Source organism: Saccoglossus kowalevskii, chromosome 6 (assembly GCF_978046115.1).
Source record: "Saccoglossus kowalevskii chromosome 6, keSacKowa6.1, whole genome shotgun sequence".
NCBI lineage: Eukaryota > Metazoa > Hemichordata > Enteropneusta > Harrimaniidae > Saccoglossus > Saccoglossus kowalevskii.
Genome location: NC_140646.1, coordinates 11706006 through 11718344, shown reverse-complemented (window position 1 = coordinate 11718344; position 12339 = coordinate 11706006). Strand labels below are relative to the sequence as shown.

The 12339-nt window shown below is 39.5% G+C and overlaps 1 protein-coding gene and 1 long non-coding RNA gene across 2 annotated transcripts; both read left to right on the top strand.

The window, feature by feature from the left end:
• The first annotated feature begins 463 nt into the window (after positions 1–463).
• LOC146741513 (uncharacterized) lies at positions 464–1673 on the top strand. Its single transcript, XR_014929682.1, has 2 exons — positions 464–534; positions 1398–1673. It is a non-coding gene; the product is annotated as an uncharacterized LOC146741513 (long non-coding RNA).
• A 7211-nt stretch (positions 1674–8884) lies between these two features.
• Positions 8885–10330, top strand: LOC144350905 (uncharacterized). Its single transcript, XM_078008959.2, has 2 exons — positions 8885–9265; positions 9638–10330. The coding sequence occupies exons 1-2, from the start codon at positions 9149–9151 to the stop codon at positions 10328–10330; spliced, it is 810 nt and encodes a 269-aa protein (XP_077865085.2). The 5' UTR covers positions 8885–9148.
• The last annotated feature ends 2009 nt before the right edge of the window (positions 10331–12339 follow it).

The window sequence follows — 12339 nt, the reverse complement described above, 5'->3', positions numbered from 1 at the left end:
TATTTGTAAAAAGCTTGCATTGTTCTTCCCAAGCCTAAACAAAAGAGTAGTTGCCCAAACCTTCATTTTGCCATTGTTTCAAGAATCCAAACATAAACAATGACCACTGGAAGTCTGCAAGCAGTTATCAAGTGTATTCATGGTCGCCAGACATTGTTGCCACTTATTGCTCACAATACGCAACTACAGTGGTTTCAATTTCCGATCACGAAAGAAGGAAGAAAATACGAACGAAATGTATATGCACAGAAAATAAACAACTATATTAGCAGATTGGATGTAAACTCGAACAAAAATTAAAATTGTAGCCGTATTTACAACATTCGCTCGATTTTCATCGTGAAAACAGCATGGAGAAGGCGAACTGATGACCTTTTGGCCTACCCCATTCAGCGACCGTTGGCCACCCACCGCTATTGGCGCTGTAACGATTTAGTATCTAAGTTGCATAGGGAAACAGCGCATTCTGGGTGTTCGTGTACTGAATTCGGAAAGCGGTAAAAACATCAAACATGGCTGCCGTATTAGTTTACCGTGAGTATTTGTATTTCAATACATACTTTAGTTATCTTTCCCACGTACTTTTTTCAATTTATCGATTTTTTATGTCGAACCTTTCGAGAACATGGCAGATTATTTTATTTTGCAGATTGCTAGCATTTTTTCTTGAATTCTAAAACAACTCCGTGTGAAAACGCAACGTGTCGTAGCTGACAGTACATTTGTAAATGTATCGTACTATCCGTCGACACGGATGAGTACTGATGCCACAAATAAAAATGTTATGGATTTTATTTTGACAAGTCGCCCGTTTTGGCTTCGGGGAATTATCACCTCGTATATTTTCTACATCATAACTCAATTATGTTTTGTACTTGCTCTTCGTTACTCGAATTGAATTTCATTAACGTAGAATTTAAGAATGTATAAATCACCGATTTCAAACTTTGCATTTCGTAAATATTGATTGTAACATGTTTCAATTAAACTCAAAAAAAAAAAATAGTAAATAAATTAGTGTTTATTGCAGTTCATGACATAAATGCTAGAATTTGTATGTAAATGATATGCAAATTAATATGCAATTTTATGCTAATTAGACCGCCCACCAGCTATTTTGGATTGTGAAAAACACTGCAAACCAAATATCATGTCTTTCAGCAAATTCTTTAAATGCGGCGTTGTACTTCTGTGACGTTCGTCTAATTTCGGTAAGATACCGACATACATGGTCTATTATGAAAGTGTAAAAACATAAATCACCAAGATGATACATATCAAATAGGAGAGAAACGTTAACATATTCGTGGTGGTTTTTCAGGCTTTCATATACGCGTTTTCATATGACTTGCGTGCGCTAATATACACGTGGTCACATCTGTGTTTTTCTTACACAGCCGTGAAATATTGGACAAGATTAGGGCGTGATTGTGAACATGCCACCAGTGTCTGAACTACCTTGTGTATGTATTATTACAGTGTAGTAACATCAGCTGTCAGATATTGAATGCCGTACTTAATGGGAAAAGAAATGCAGATTATTTTAATTTATTTGTCCACGATAATGATTCATTCTGGGCGTGGAGAGCCCTCTATTAGTTCCAAAACACTGAAGATGCGAGAGATTCTATCTGAGAATATTCGTGCAATAAAGCAATTACTATTGAAAAAGATGAGCTAAGCAAAAGGTGTAAGACCCCAGTTTCATCATAATATTTTATTTGTATACATTTATGGCTGTGATTATTCCTTAGCTTATAATAAACCTAGGCAGATGCAGTAAGTCTGGACGGTTCTTGACAAGAGGGGCGCAGAAAAAAGTTATGACAGTATCTCAGGTATTTTTAGTATACTAATCATAACATCATAATTACTTATTAGTATGTCTTACATCTGTAACAACAACTACCTGTTTTCACATTTATATCTGTGATCTGCGAACAAAATATAATAACTGTTGCTTCTCATGCGTTAAAAAAATATCAACATTGTGATCAATCTTTGTGTGTTCATCTTAGAGAACCTTCAACTTACAAACACAGTAGTTTGCCCAGTGGACGTGATTTAATAGGTATTGAATTTGAAAAATGAGCAGAATAAAACATGGGCCACTTGTTACAACTCGCCTACTTAGCTCAGTTACTACTCAGTGGCTACCAAATGGCTTGGATTATCATAATCTTTCCCAAGTTTGTAGAACACAATTTAAGAATGAGAAAATCAGGACAAAATGTTGCACTTGGAGTTTATGTTTTCTACTTTCACAGTTCACAGCCATACTGAAACTCCTAGAAGTGTAGAAACTATCAATTACAGATGTAATTAATTCATAAATTCACCAATGTGCATTGATACAACAAGTAAGGGGTAGACAAGTAACAATAGTATAGAAAGAGGGAAGAGAGGACATGGCAGTCACTTGGCAAATGACCACAAAATACACTATCGGATAAATCCATTGCAATTACTTCTAATCATGAGTATCAATCATACCTGACTATTACCATAAACAAATTATTTTGTTCAACACTATTTCATCTTTATGATTTCAATCCATATCCATATATTACAATTAATACCTTTTTTCGGACATCATATTCAAAGCCGGAATCTACAAAAGTAATAAATACACTGTCAGCATACTTTATTCTATGTTTTAGTCATATTACCTCAAAATCTGCAAATAGAAGTGTGCATGGAATCATGGGTAGAAATAGTATGCATTGCCGTGTGATAACTGTCATAAAGGTGATTGATAGGTCATACGTGTTTTCAACTCTGGAAGGACAGTTGGAATCCACCAGGTGTGCTTGTGATTTACATAACAAAGGGTGTTTACAATTTTGGAAAAACAATTGGAATCTACCAGGTGTGCTGTTATTTGTTATTGTTATAACAGATGTTTATGATCTACTGAGTTGCCTACGTGACACAGCTGCTAGCAAGATCACATTCTGATTTGCTCATGTGGAAACCAAGGTGGTGTCCCTGAATCTGAGCCATTTATGACTACAAATAGGCTACACTGAGGACAGTTTGGGATCCTTCGTTTCAACTGTGTGTTGTTACTGCTGCGATATTGTGAGACAAGTGATACAGGCTTCAACCATCATTCTTTCAGAATTGTATGAACTGCTCTGCGATCTGCTTTCAGCGGTGCCCTCCAGAATACCAGCGTTCCTCTGCAAGCACGACTCCTGTATTTCTTCGTTGTTGTATTGCAGGAGCCATTGACTGTCGTTTTGAGAGGTATTAAAGCCAAGAGCTTACCTTGATATTTCAGTGTATGTGTATTTCATTTCCAGTACTATTGTGTTGTCTACCCCATACTAGCAGTGAAAGAACCTCCTGTCCAGTGTACAAATAAGTACAAATAAAATGCCTGGCTTAATGCCTACTAGCAGATAAAACACTAAGCATAATAGTAGTTTATAAATAAATAAACGCTGCTCGGACTGATAAGTATGATATATTGAAGATAATATTTGGTAATCGTAGTCCTAAATAACTATTAAAAATAGCTAGACGTTTCGAGCAATGGCTCTTTATCGATAGCATAGAAGCAAGTGTGATAACGTACAGGTAGAACATAGGAACGTAAGAACGCGCATGAACTATAAGTTAGAATCACAAAAAATTCCACAATAGAACAAATAACGCGCCTCAGGTAGTGAGCTCAACAAATGAGTTGAACTGTTTGTAATACCACGGGGTTCTTTAGTACCAAGGCGGAATATAGTTTCCTCCTCGACACGCCTGAGCTGATTTTCGTTGCCATTGACTACGCTGACGTCATCTCTTCCACGAAGTGATCACGTGATACTCGCATGTCAAATGCATTCACTCAGGAGCAAAATAAGTTTCATTGCCCCGTTACGGCTATCCCTGTTAGTATAGTGTATGCAAAAAGCACATCCACACAAATCGCTGCATGTCATGTCCGTCTGACAATCTATAAAATTTTCTAATTACACAATAAAAAATACAACTCAATAGTGTCAAATTTACCAGGCGACACCCTCCCTCCCCAAAACATGTCATCCCCTCTCCCCCACTCCCATAGCTAACCATAAAACAGTTAATGGGAGAGAGAGCAAGGGTGGACATGTAACTAACTAACCCTCACCAGGGCCGTCTTCTCATGGTAGAGGTACTACTGTACTCTTCGTCGTGGCTTTAAGTAATAGCTGAACTTCATCTTAATACAGGTCTGTTACATCATGGCCCAATAAGAGTGCATCTGCTCTTCCCTGGCAATCTGGGAGTCCAACCTGCAAGTAACCACCCTAGCAAACAAAAGTGTACCAGGTATACTCCCTCAGGAGCGAGGCGCAAATACATGCAGTTGTACAGTTACACAATCACACATGTCCACAGATATGACCAAGGGTTCACCAAGGGCGATCCCAATAAGTGTCTTCAGAGTGTCTCCACATACCAATGACTCTGCAAATAAATACAATGTTCATTGTCACACTAGCCTGCTCCCCAGGTACATGTACATTGCACCAGTCGTCACCTCTTCACTATATTGTGGTCCATCTCCCAACTTGTTGAGCCATATGGGAAGGATAATACCAACTCGAAACCTCACAATACGCTGAACTACAACGTGGTCGGAGATAATACCACATATGCGAAGTCCCACTCTCCTCTCAGGTGGGTGTTGTCATTCGGAGTTGCTCAACCAAATCCTCATCCTCGACAACCTCACTATACGACAATCTGGCGACGTACATATACCCGTAGCAGGTAGGCATGTTCCAATCGCATCCAGATTACAATTAGTAACACCTCATCGGTTGTCTATCACTAACCGTCGGTAATAGTATTCCTCTCCAATCAGATACTGCTGAATTACTATCCAACGCAGGTAGACCTGTCAGGGAATGTTGCAAATTGAATTCCATATCTCCTGCAGCTCTTAGCATCATCTGGCTTACTCAACTTATCTTCTCTCGTGGTCCACAGACTAGTGAATGGGAGATGATTAGATGCTTGTTTGTTCGCTACCCTGGCTAAAGCTATCTTCCGTGAACACCCGGGTAATTCCCACGGGCACACACCGGTCTTCTCCTGCGTTAAAGGATAGAGTTGCGCCCCAAGCGGCTCATCATCAACCATTCGATCGTTCGGCATGAACGTTGGTGTGGCTGCATTCAACCTAAAATCCACGGTGTGATTCATGTCACTAAAGCCATAATACTGTGTTCTTCGTCTATTTCTCATTGGGTATCTCCTCCCTGTCGTTACATCATCTGTCGGTGCCTCAGTTGCCGTTTCACATGGCATCACTCTTTCTTCCGACATTATATCAGCAGAACCCTCCATGTTCTCACTATTAGTATGTGCCAATTCAGCGTCTTGGCTAGATCCAGATGCTTGGCTCGCATCCCCAGTCACGCGGTCTTGGTCATGTACTGAACTTCCCACACTCTCAAGGACGACAGTACCCTCATCCAACGTGCCACTTCCAATACATGGCGTATCAGCGGTTATAGTGCCGTTGTCACTCACTGTATTGTCAAGGCTAACAGTTACGATGGCTGGTGATGCATCTATTTCAGTCACAACTGAACTATCAACAGGTGGCATAACTGTCTCATCCTGTGACCGGTCAGTCTCTTCACTGCTACTACTAGACATCGCCTCTGTCACAGGCAAACCACTTTCGCTATCTCTCGCTCGTGTTCTCTCTAATAATATCAGATCATCAGAAGAACTCTCTATTTCGGTGTCGCTAGACTCTCTGACCACTCTATTGGTGCGCTGAGTGCGAGTCCGTCTACAATGATTCCGTCTAGGTACGTTTGGTGTACGCATTGGACGATCCGGTGGAACTGCTGGCAGGGCATAGCATGGCATCAACAAATTACGATGAATTGTCCGGCGCTTCCCTCCACTCTCCGGCTTCAGTACGTAAACAGGGATGTCAGGATTCACTCGCTTGACTACCAAGTAAGGCTCATGTTCCCACTTGTCTGCAAGTTTCTGTTTACCTCGGATAGATACATTGCGTATCAAAACACGGTCGCCAGGTTCCAAGTCGGCTTCTTTCGCCTTTTTATCATACAGATATTTGTTCTTCCTCGCTCTGTTAGTCATCTTGTTCCCAACTATCTTATACGCTGCCTGTAAGTCTCTGCGTACTCTCTCTACATATGTTTCATAGGTCTCTTTGTCCTTGTCACTAGGCTCCAAACCTAGATAGATATCAATTGGCAATTTCGGATGCTGTAACCTACCAGTAATGATAACACTGTCTTCGGGACGAATAGTAACAGGTTTCTTTATCAAGGCACGAGCAGATCCCATACGACCGTCAATACCAGCAAAGCAATGTCTAGACCTCAACTTATCATATGTCCTTTTCCCAGGTGTAGATATCTTACCAACTTCATTGTGATTCTTCTTTCTACTGTCCGCAGCAGCTCGCATACATGGCTCCAACACATTTGTACCCAATGTTATTGGTACTCGATTTCCATACTCTGTATCTGGAACTACCACTACCAGGGCATCCATGGTCTGTTCTACACCATATATTGACGGTGGCAGTCCTAACTGTACTTCCAATAGTCCCAATACTGGCACAGCTTGGTCACTAGCACCCAGTATTCGCAAATCAGCAGCAGACATATCTAAGGGAAAACCAGAGAAATGAGCGTCATAAAACCACTTACTCAATGTAGTTACTTGTGAACCTGTATCCATTAGACAACATGCGATATGGCTGCTCACTGTGATTACTTCCTCATATGCCGGTCCTACGACTCTGCGACGAATATCCGTTTGCATCAGTTGCAGGTTGGGGATGGAGTCATCTACACTCAGGGGTGTCCTATCATTTCTCTTCCTTGGGCGGTTACGTTTCCGCTGTCGAACTCTTCTTTGTTCATATCTCGCAGGCTGGTCACGCATCTTGCAATCAGACTCACCAGAAGTGGATGTTGTCTGTTTAGCATTATTCTCCTTTTTCTGAGGGCAATTCCTTGAGTAATGTCCCTCCTCTTTACAATAGAAACATCTCTGTGCCTGCCTTTTCTTGTCTGGACAGTCTCTGGCCATGTGGTCTGGGTCACCACACACATAACAATGTCTAGGCACTCTGGCCTTACCTTTATACTGTCTCTTGGAACCGGGGTCATCATTTTCCCGTGTAAAGCATGTTGTCTGTGTGCCATACTCAAGCGTTGATTTGACTTTCATCTCCAACCTATCCAAGCGTTCAATAACAGACGATAGCGTTGGTTTCAACTGTTCAGCAAATTCTCTAGCTACTCCACTTACAACATCTGTTTCGGGAAACCGCGTCTCACCAGAGTTGTCTTGTACCTCCATGGCATCATCAGTAGCCATTAGTCGGGTCATTGCGGGTTTCAACCGCGACAGGGGTTGGCATGGTTGGCGTCTCTCATTAACTTCTTCCTGAGCTTCTCTCACCAGCCCTACCATCTCATCAAAATCATACACTCTGTTTACACGATGTCTGATAGCGTCCCTGACTGCTTCATCTCGCAAACCTCTCCAAAATGTATTTCTCAGGCGTTGGTCCATGGCTGATTTAAGTATACCACCTTTCCGCTCTACTTTGTTTAACTCTTCCTCTAGTCTGTTAGCAAAGTCAGCAATGGTTTCTTTTTCTTTCTGTAGCCCCTTACTATAAAAGTTCGCCAGAAGTGTCTCAGTGGATTGAACATCACCATAGCGCTTGCGTAGCTTTCTCAGTAACTGGTCAAACGTAACATCAGGTCCCATCCCGTCTATGAGCCGAACCGCGCCTCCTTTCAATGAGGCTCTTATTGTTCGCAGCATCGGTATGGGGGACTCTTTATTACCATGTAAGTACGTCTTCACCTCCCCTTCCCACGTCAGGAAGTCAACATCAGATGTTCGACCAACATCTCCAGAAAATGTACTCAACTTGTGTCTCCCAGATATACTGCAGTGTAGCTACCATCTCTATCAGTGCGGGTATCAACCACAGCGTCATTGGTACCACACCTTCTACCATAGGGGCCCAATGACATTTTCTCATTCTCTAACTCACGATCTAAGCGATCGATATCATTCCCAAACAAATCTGAACGTTTAGTCTTCCCAGTACCTACCATAGTTCTAGATGACTCAAGTCGCTCTCGTCTAGTGGGTCACCGTCCCTCAACACCCGGTTAAGAAACGCTATTGTCTAAAGGTGTTAATTCCTTAATCAACCAGGAGATGCGCGTTTCGCTCAAATCGACTAACAGTGATGTCATCAGCGTCACTGTACACTTTCAACTCTACCTTGTTACCGTCACGTCTTGTCTGCGATCTGACCTTTTATTATCGTCTCGTTCAACAACTTTAAAGAAACTTCTAATACCGAACACTTCTATTATACGTCTGAAGGCAAGGTGAGTAATTTCATTTCGTTTAAGTGTAGAGTGGTTAAGAAAATCGACCGATGATTTTACGTGGTATTGGTGACCTCTTTCAGTCTTGAGCTGTTGGAGATACCTACTCGGTACTCACGATTTTGTAACCTTCTAGCAAGATGTATATGTTGGCTTATCATCAATTTTGTCTGGTCATATCAAAGTGTACAGATTGAAATAGTTACAATTATGTTCAATTCAACTGTACAGAACATGATTGACGAGGAAACAGATTTTGTTGGCAGTCTCGTTTTGACGCGAATTACAAAAGTTCAAAATTGACTTGTGTGAAAACGGTGTTTTGTTTTATGGCTGTTTTTCCCGATTTCCCCTCACAAATATACAACACAGGTTGTATACATCATTTAGTTTTTATAGAATCGTTTCTTTAAGTTGTAGTAGTAAAGTTCTTTCTATTTTGAACGATGATATGTATAGTGAGTAAAATAAAATGGCGTCGATGTATTGACTGTCGTAGACTGTTTTGCTCGAGTCATGGTATTTTTGTCACTGTTTTTATGTTTTATCCGATACTATATCAGTATTTTTTTTGCATTTTTGTAAAAGTTCTGGTTACATTGAATAAAACAATTGTTGCTTTATAGCGCGTTTCGCGATATTTTCTTTTGGTTTTTGCTGTTCAATTTTACTAAGCGTTTTACTCATTGAAACTAAAAATGGCGTGTTAATGAAGCCCTATCACTATTGTGTTTACACAGTTGCTGGTCAAGATGCCCTTTCGTACAAATAAGTGGGCCCGTCCTAAAAAGTATTACAGGAAGTTACACGAAAGAAAGAAACTAGAAAAATTGAGCACTGAAGATGGTATCATAAATCATCAAAACAAGGTAAGCAAAGTAAAACTGACAATGTTTTTTCAGTATATAAATGTAGCTGAAAGTTAATATAATCATTTGGAATAAAAGTATGAAATTATCCAAGTTGCAGAAACTCACAAAACATCAATGTGTGGAATACATTGAATACATTTGTTTTTATTAATAGTGTGAATGTAGTGTATAAGAAATTGAATTCTGAATCGCATGTTGCAAAATAAAATGTCTTTCAACATTTTAATGTTTGGGCTTTAATTTTTCATTTTACTAGTATATGAATAATTATATGAATAATTATTTTTCACTATGTTCAGTTGTTCATAATGCTAGTCATAATTGTGTGAACTGGATTACTTCCTTTTTTACTGTTTTTCTGTTTCTCAGGAAGATGTTTGCATCGGAGAACCTGAACCATTCACTTTTTCATATTTGAAACAACATGTCAATGAAGTCTCACTACATTTGAGTTGGTCACTGCTTAGCTCCTGCTCAGAATTTCGGTTTAGCAAAGTAGAGTTCATCGGGGATGTTTCAAAGGTTTCAAGATGTGTAATGGTTGCTGGAAATTTAACATGGCGTGTACTGATCCATGGAAGAGATGTCACAAGTGGTCATGATATATTTGAACATGTACCACAAACTATAACAGACTTGTCAGTCATCACCCAACTTATTACTTTGGTAAATACGTGCAATATATGCATGGGAAACACAGACCAGGCATTCATTGATTTGGTTCAGAGTCGAGGTGGAGAGATTGTAAAATCTGTTTCATTTGCTGGAGAAAAAGAAGTATCTGCCTATATTGAGGAAGATTACAATGCAAAAGCTGAGGATGGAACTATTTATAATTCAACTATTCGATCAGTTAATTGCATTCTGATAACAGACAGGAAGAGATGCTGTAAGTGTTCATCGTATCGCAGCAATCTGAGATCACTGTCATCTAGAAGAAAAAGTCAGTGCAAAGAACAAAACATGTGTACAGACACTAACAGTAAAGCCAATTTCAGGTATCTTGACAAGACACAATTACATGCAAGAGCAACAAATTTACAAAGGGAGAGTCAAATGTGAAGAAGTCACTGGATAGAATTGTGAAGCGACTCATAAGTACTGAAGGCATTAGTGTGGAGAAGCCTTTACAGTCTGATTTAAAGACCATAATGGAAGTTCATTCTAAGGATGTTACCAAAGCGTATTCAGAAGACAGTTTCCAGCGCTTGTTCTGGGAGGAACAGTTACGGCATGCCAAATGTGCTGATAGCAGGCAGATGCGCTGGCATCCAACAATTATACGTTGGTGTTTGTCTCTTAGGTACAAATCAACAGCTGCCTATGATGCTCTTCGAAGTTCTGGTTTTATTAAGTTGCCAAGTCAGCGAACATTGAGTGACTATTCTAACTTCATAAAACCTAAGCCAGGTATTAACCAAGCTGTATTATAAGAACTGATCAGTGAAATAAATTCCCATGGAAAATCCAACAGTTACAAATATGTGGCACTCCTTCATGATGAAGTCAAAATTAAGCAGGATCTGGCTTATGATAAGTACACTGGTGAACTCGTAGGTTTTATTAACCTTGGTGAAATAAACAACGAACTGATGGAGCTAGAGCGAATTAGCAGTGGAAAAAATTCTAAAGATCTGAAACTTGCCACTCATATCCTTGTACTCATGGTACGGGGTTTAGCCTCAAAATTCCAGATGAGTGTCACATATCACCCAACTGATGGCTGTAGAGTGGACCATCTATTTCCCATCACCTGGGACACAATCAGCTTTCTTGAAGCATCTTGTGGAGTGAAGGTTCTCGTTTCGACCAGTGACGGTGCATCCTGGAATAGGAAATTCTATAAAATGCACAGTGTCATGGGTGCACCAAGAGACACGCTTGTATTCAAGTGCTGCAACATCTGGACTAGAGAAAACAGACCTGTCTACTTTGTCTCTGATGTGCCCCATCTAGTTAAGACAACTAGAAACTGTTGGGCTAATTCTGAAGCACACAGAAAGTCAAGAAGTTTGTGGGTATGTAGTAAATTTAATATAATATGTGATTCAGTATTTACTTTCAGCCTTAGGCTGAGAACAAAAATTTCTATGTTTTTCGTTTCCGCGCGCATCATTTTGAACTATGAGCCTCAGACGTTTTTTTTTTCTAAAGCATTCTAAAATGCGCTTGTACTCGCACTTGTTTCAAATTTTTAGTTTAGTATTTAAAAAAAATCACCTCGCCGCCTCATTTCGAAATTTCCATTAAACGAAAAACAGATTTTTTTCCTGGCCTTATTTATTGCAACTGTTAGATATCCAAGCGTCTCAGTGAAATGTACCAACTTAAGAAACATTTGGCCAAGCATAATTTTCACATTTTCTGGTGATTAAGTACACCTGATTACAAATTCTTGGTTAAATGAAAGTTGAAATTTTGCATAAGGAAAAGCACTATGATGGGTAAACACTTAATTTATTTAATTTATTTTCTGTTTACAGAATGGAAACCCAATATTGTGGAGTCATCTGACCAAACTGGTAGTAGAGGACCGATGTAGGGATATTCATTTATTACATAAAATAGGATATGACCATATAAATATTACCTCATTTTCAATTATGAGAGTGAATCTTGCAGCCCAGGTAAGTACAAATTCATCTGCACATTGACTTCTGTATTTCAACAAAAAACTATAGATAAAAATACTGTTCAACCCATGTGAAAATTTTTTATCAGGCTGTAATAAACTGACCTGCATCAGTAAATTTTCACATACATGTATTTACAGGTTCTGAGTGAAACAGTTTCCAATGCAATTGCGACATTTGGACCACCAGAGGCAAGTGAGACGGCCAGATTTGTCAGATTAATGGACAATTTTTTTGATTGTCTGAATGTTAGATGTAAAGAAGAATGTATCCGAAAAAGAAAGCCAAACCTTGCTCCGTATACAGATGTAAATGATCCTCGACTTCAGGTAATATGTCAGCTTGATTATGGTAGTTCTGTTACATGCAAGCTTTTGCGAGTATTTTTTATACAAAAAATTTAATTATTTAATAGAATTGATGAAATCAAATGTCAAA

Excerpts from the sequence above, each read along its gene's own strand:
- LOC144350905 (XM_078008959.2), top strand. The coding sequence starts at position 9,149 with ATGCCCTTTCGTACAAATAAGTGGGCCCGTCCTAAAAAGTATTACAGG. Across the intron at positions 9,266-9,637 it reads TCATAAATCATCAAAACAAG|GAAGATGTTTGCATCGGAGA; the intron begins GTAAGCAAAGTA and ends TCTGTTTCTCAG.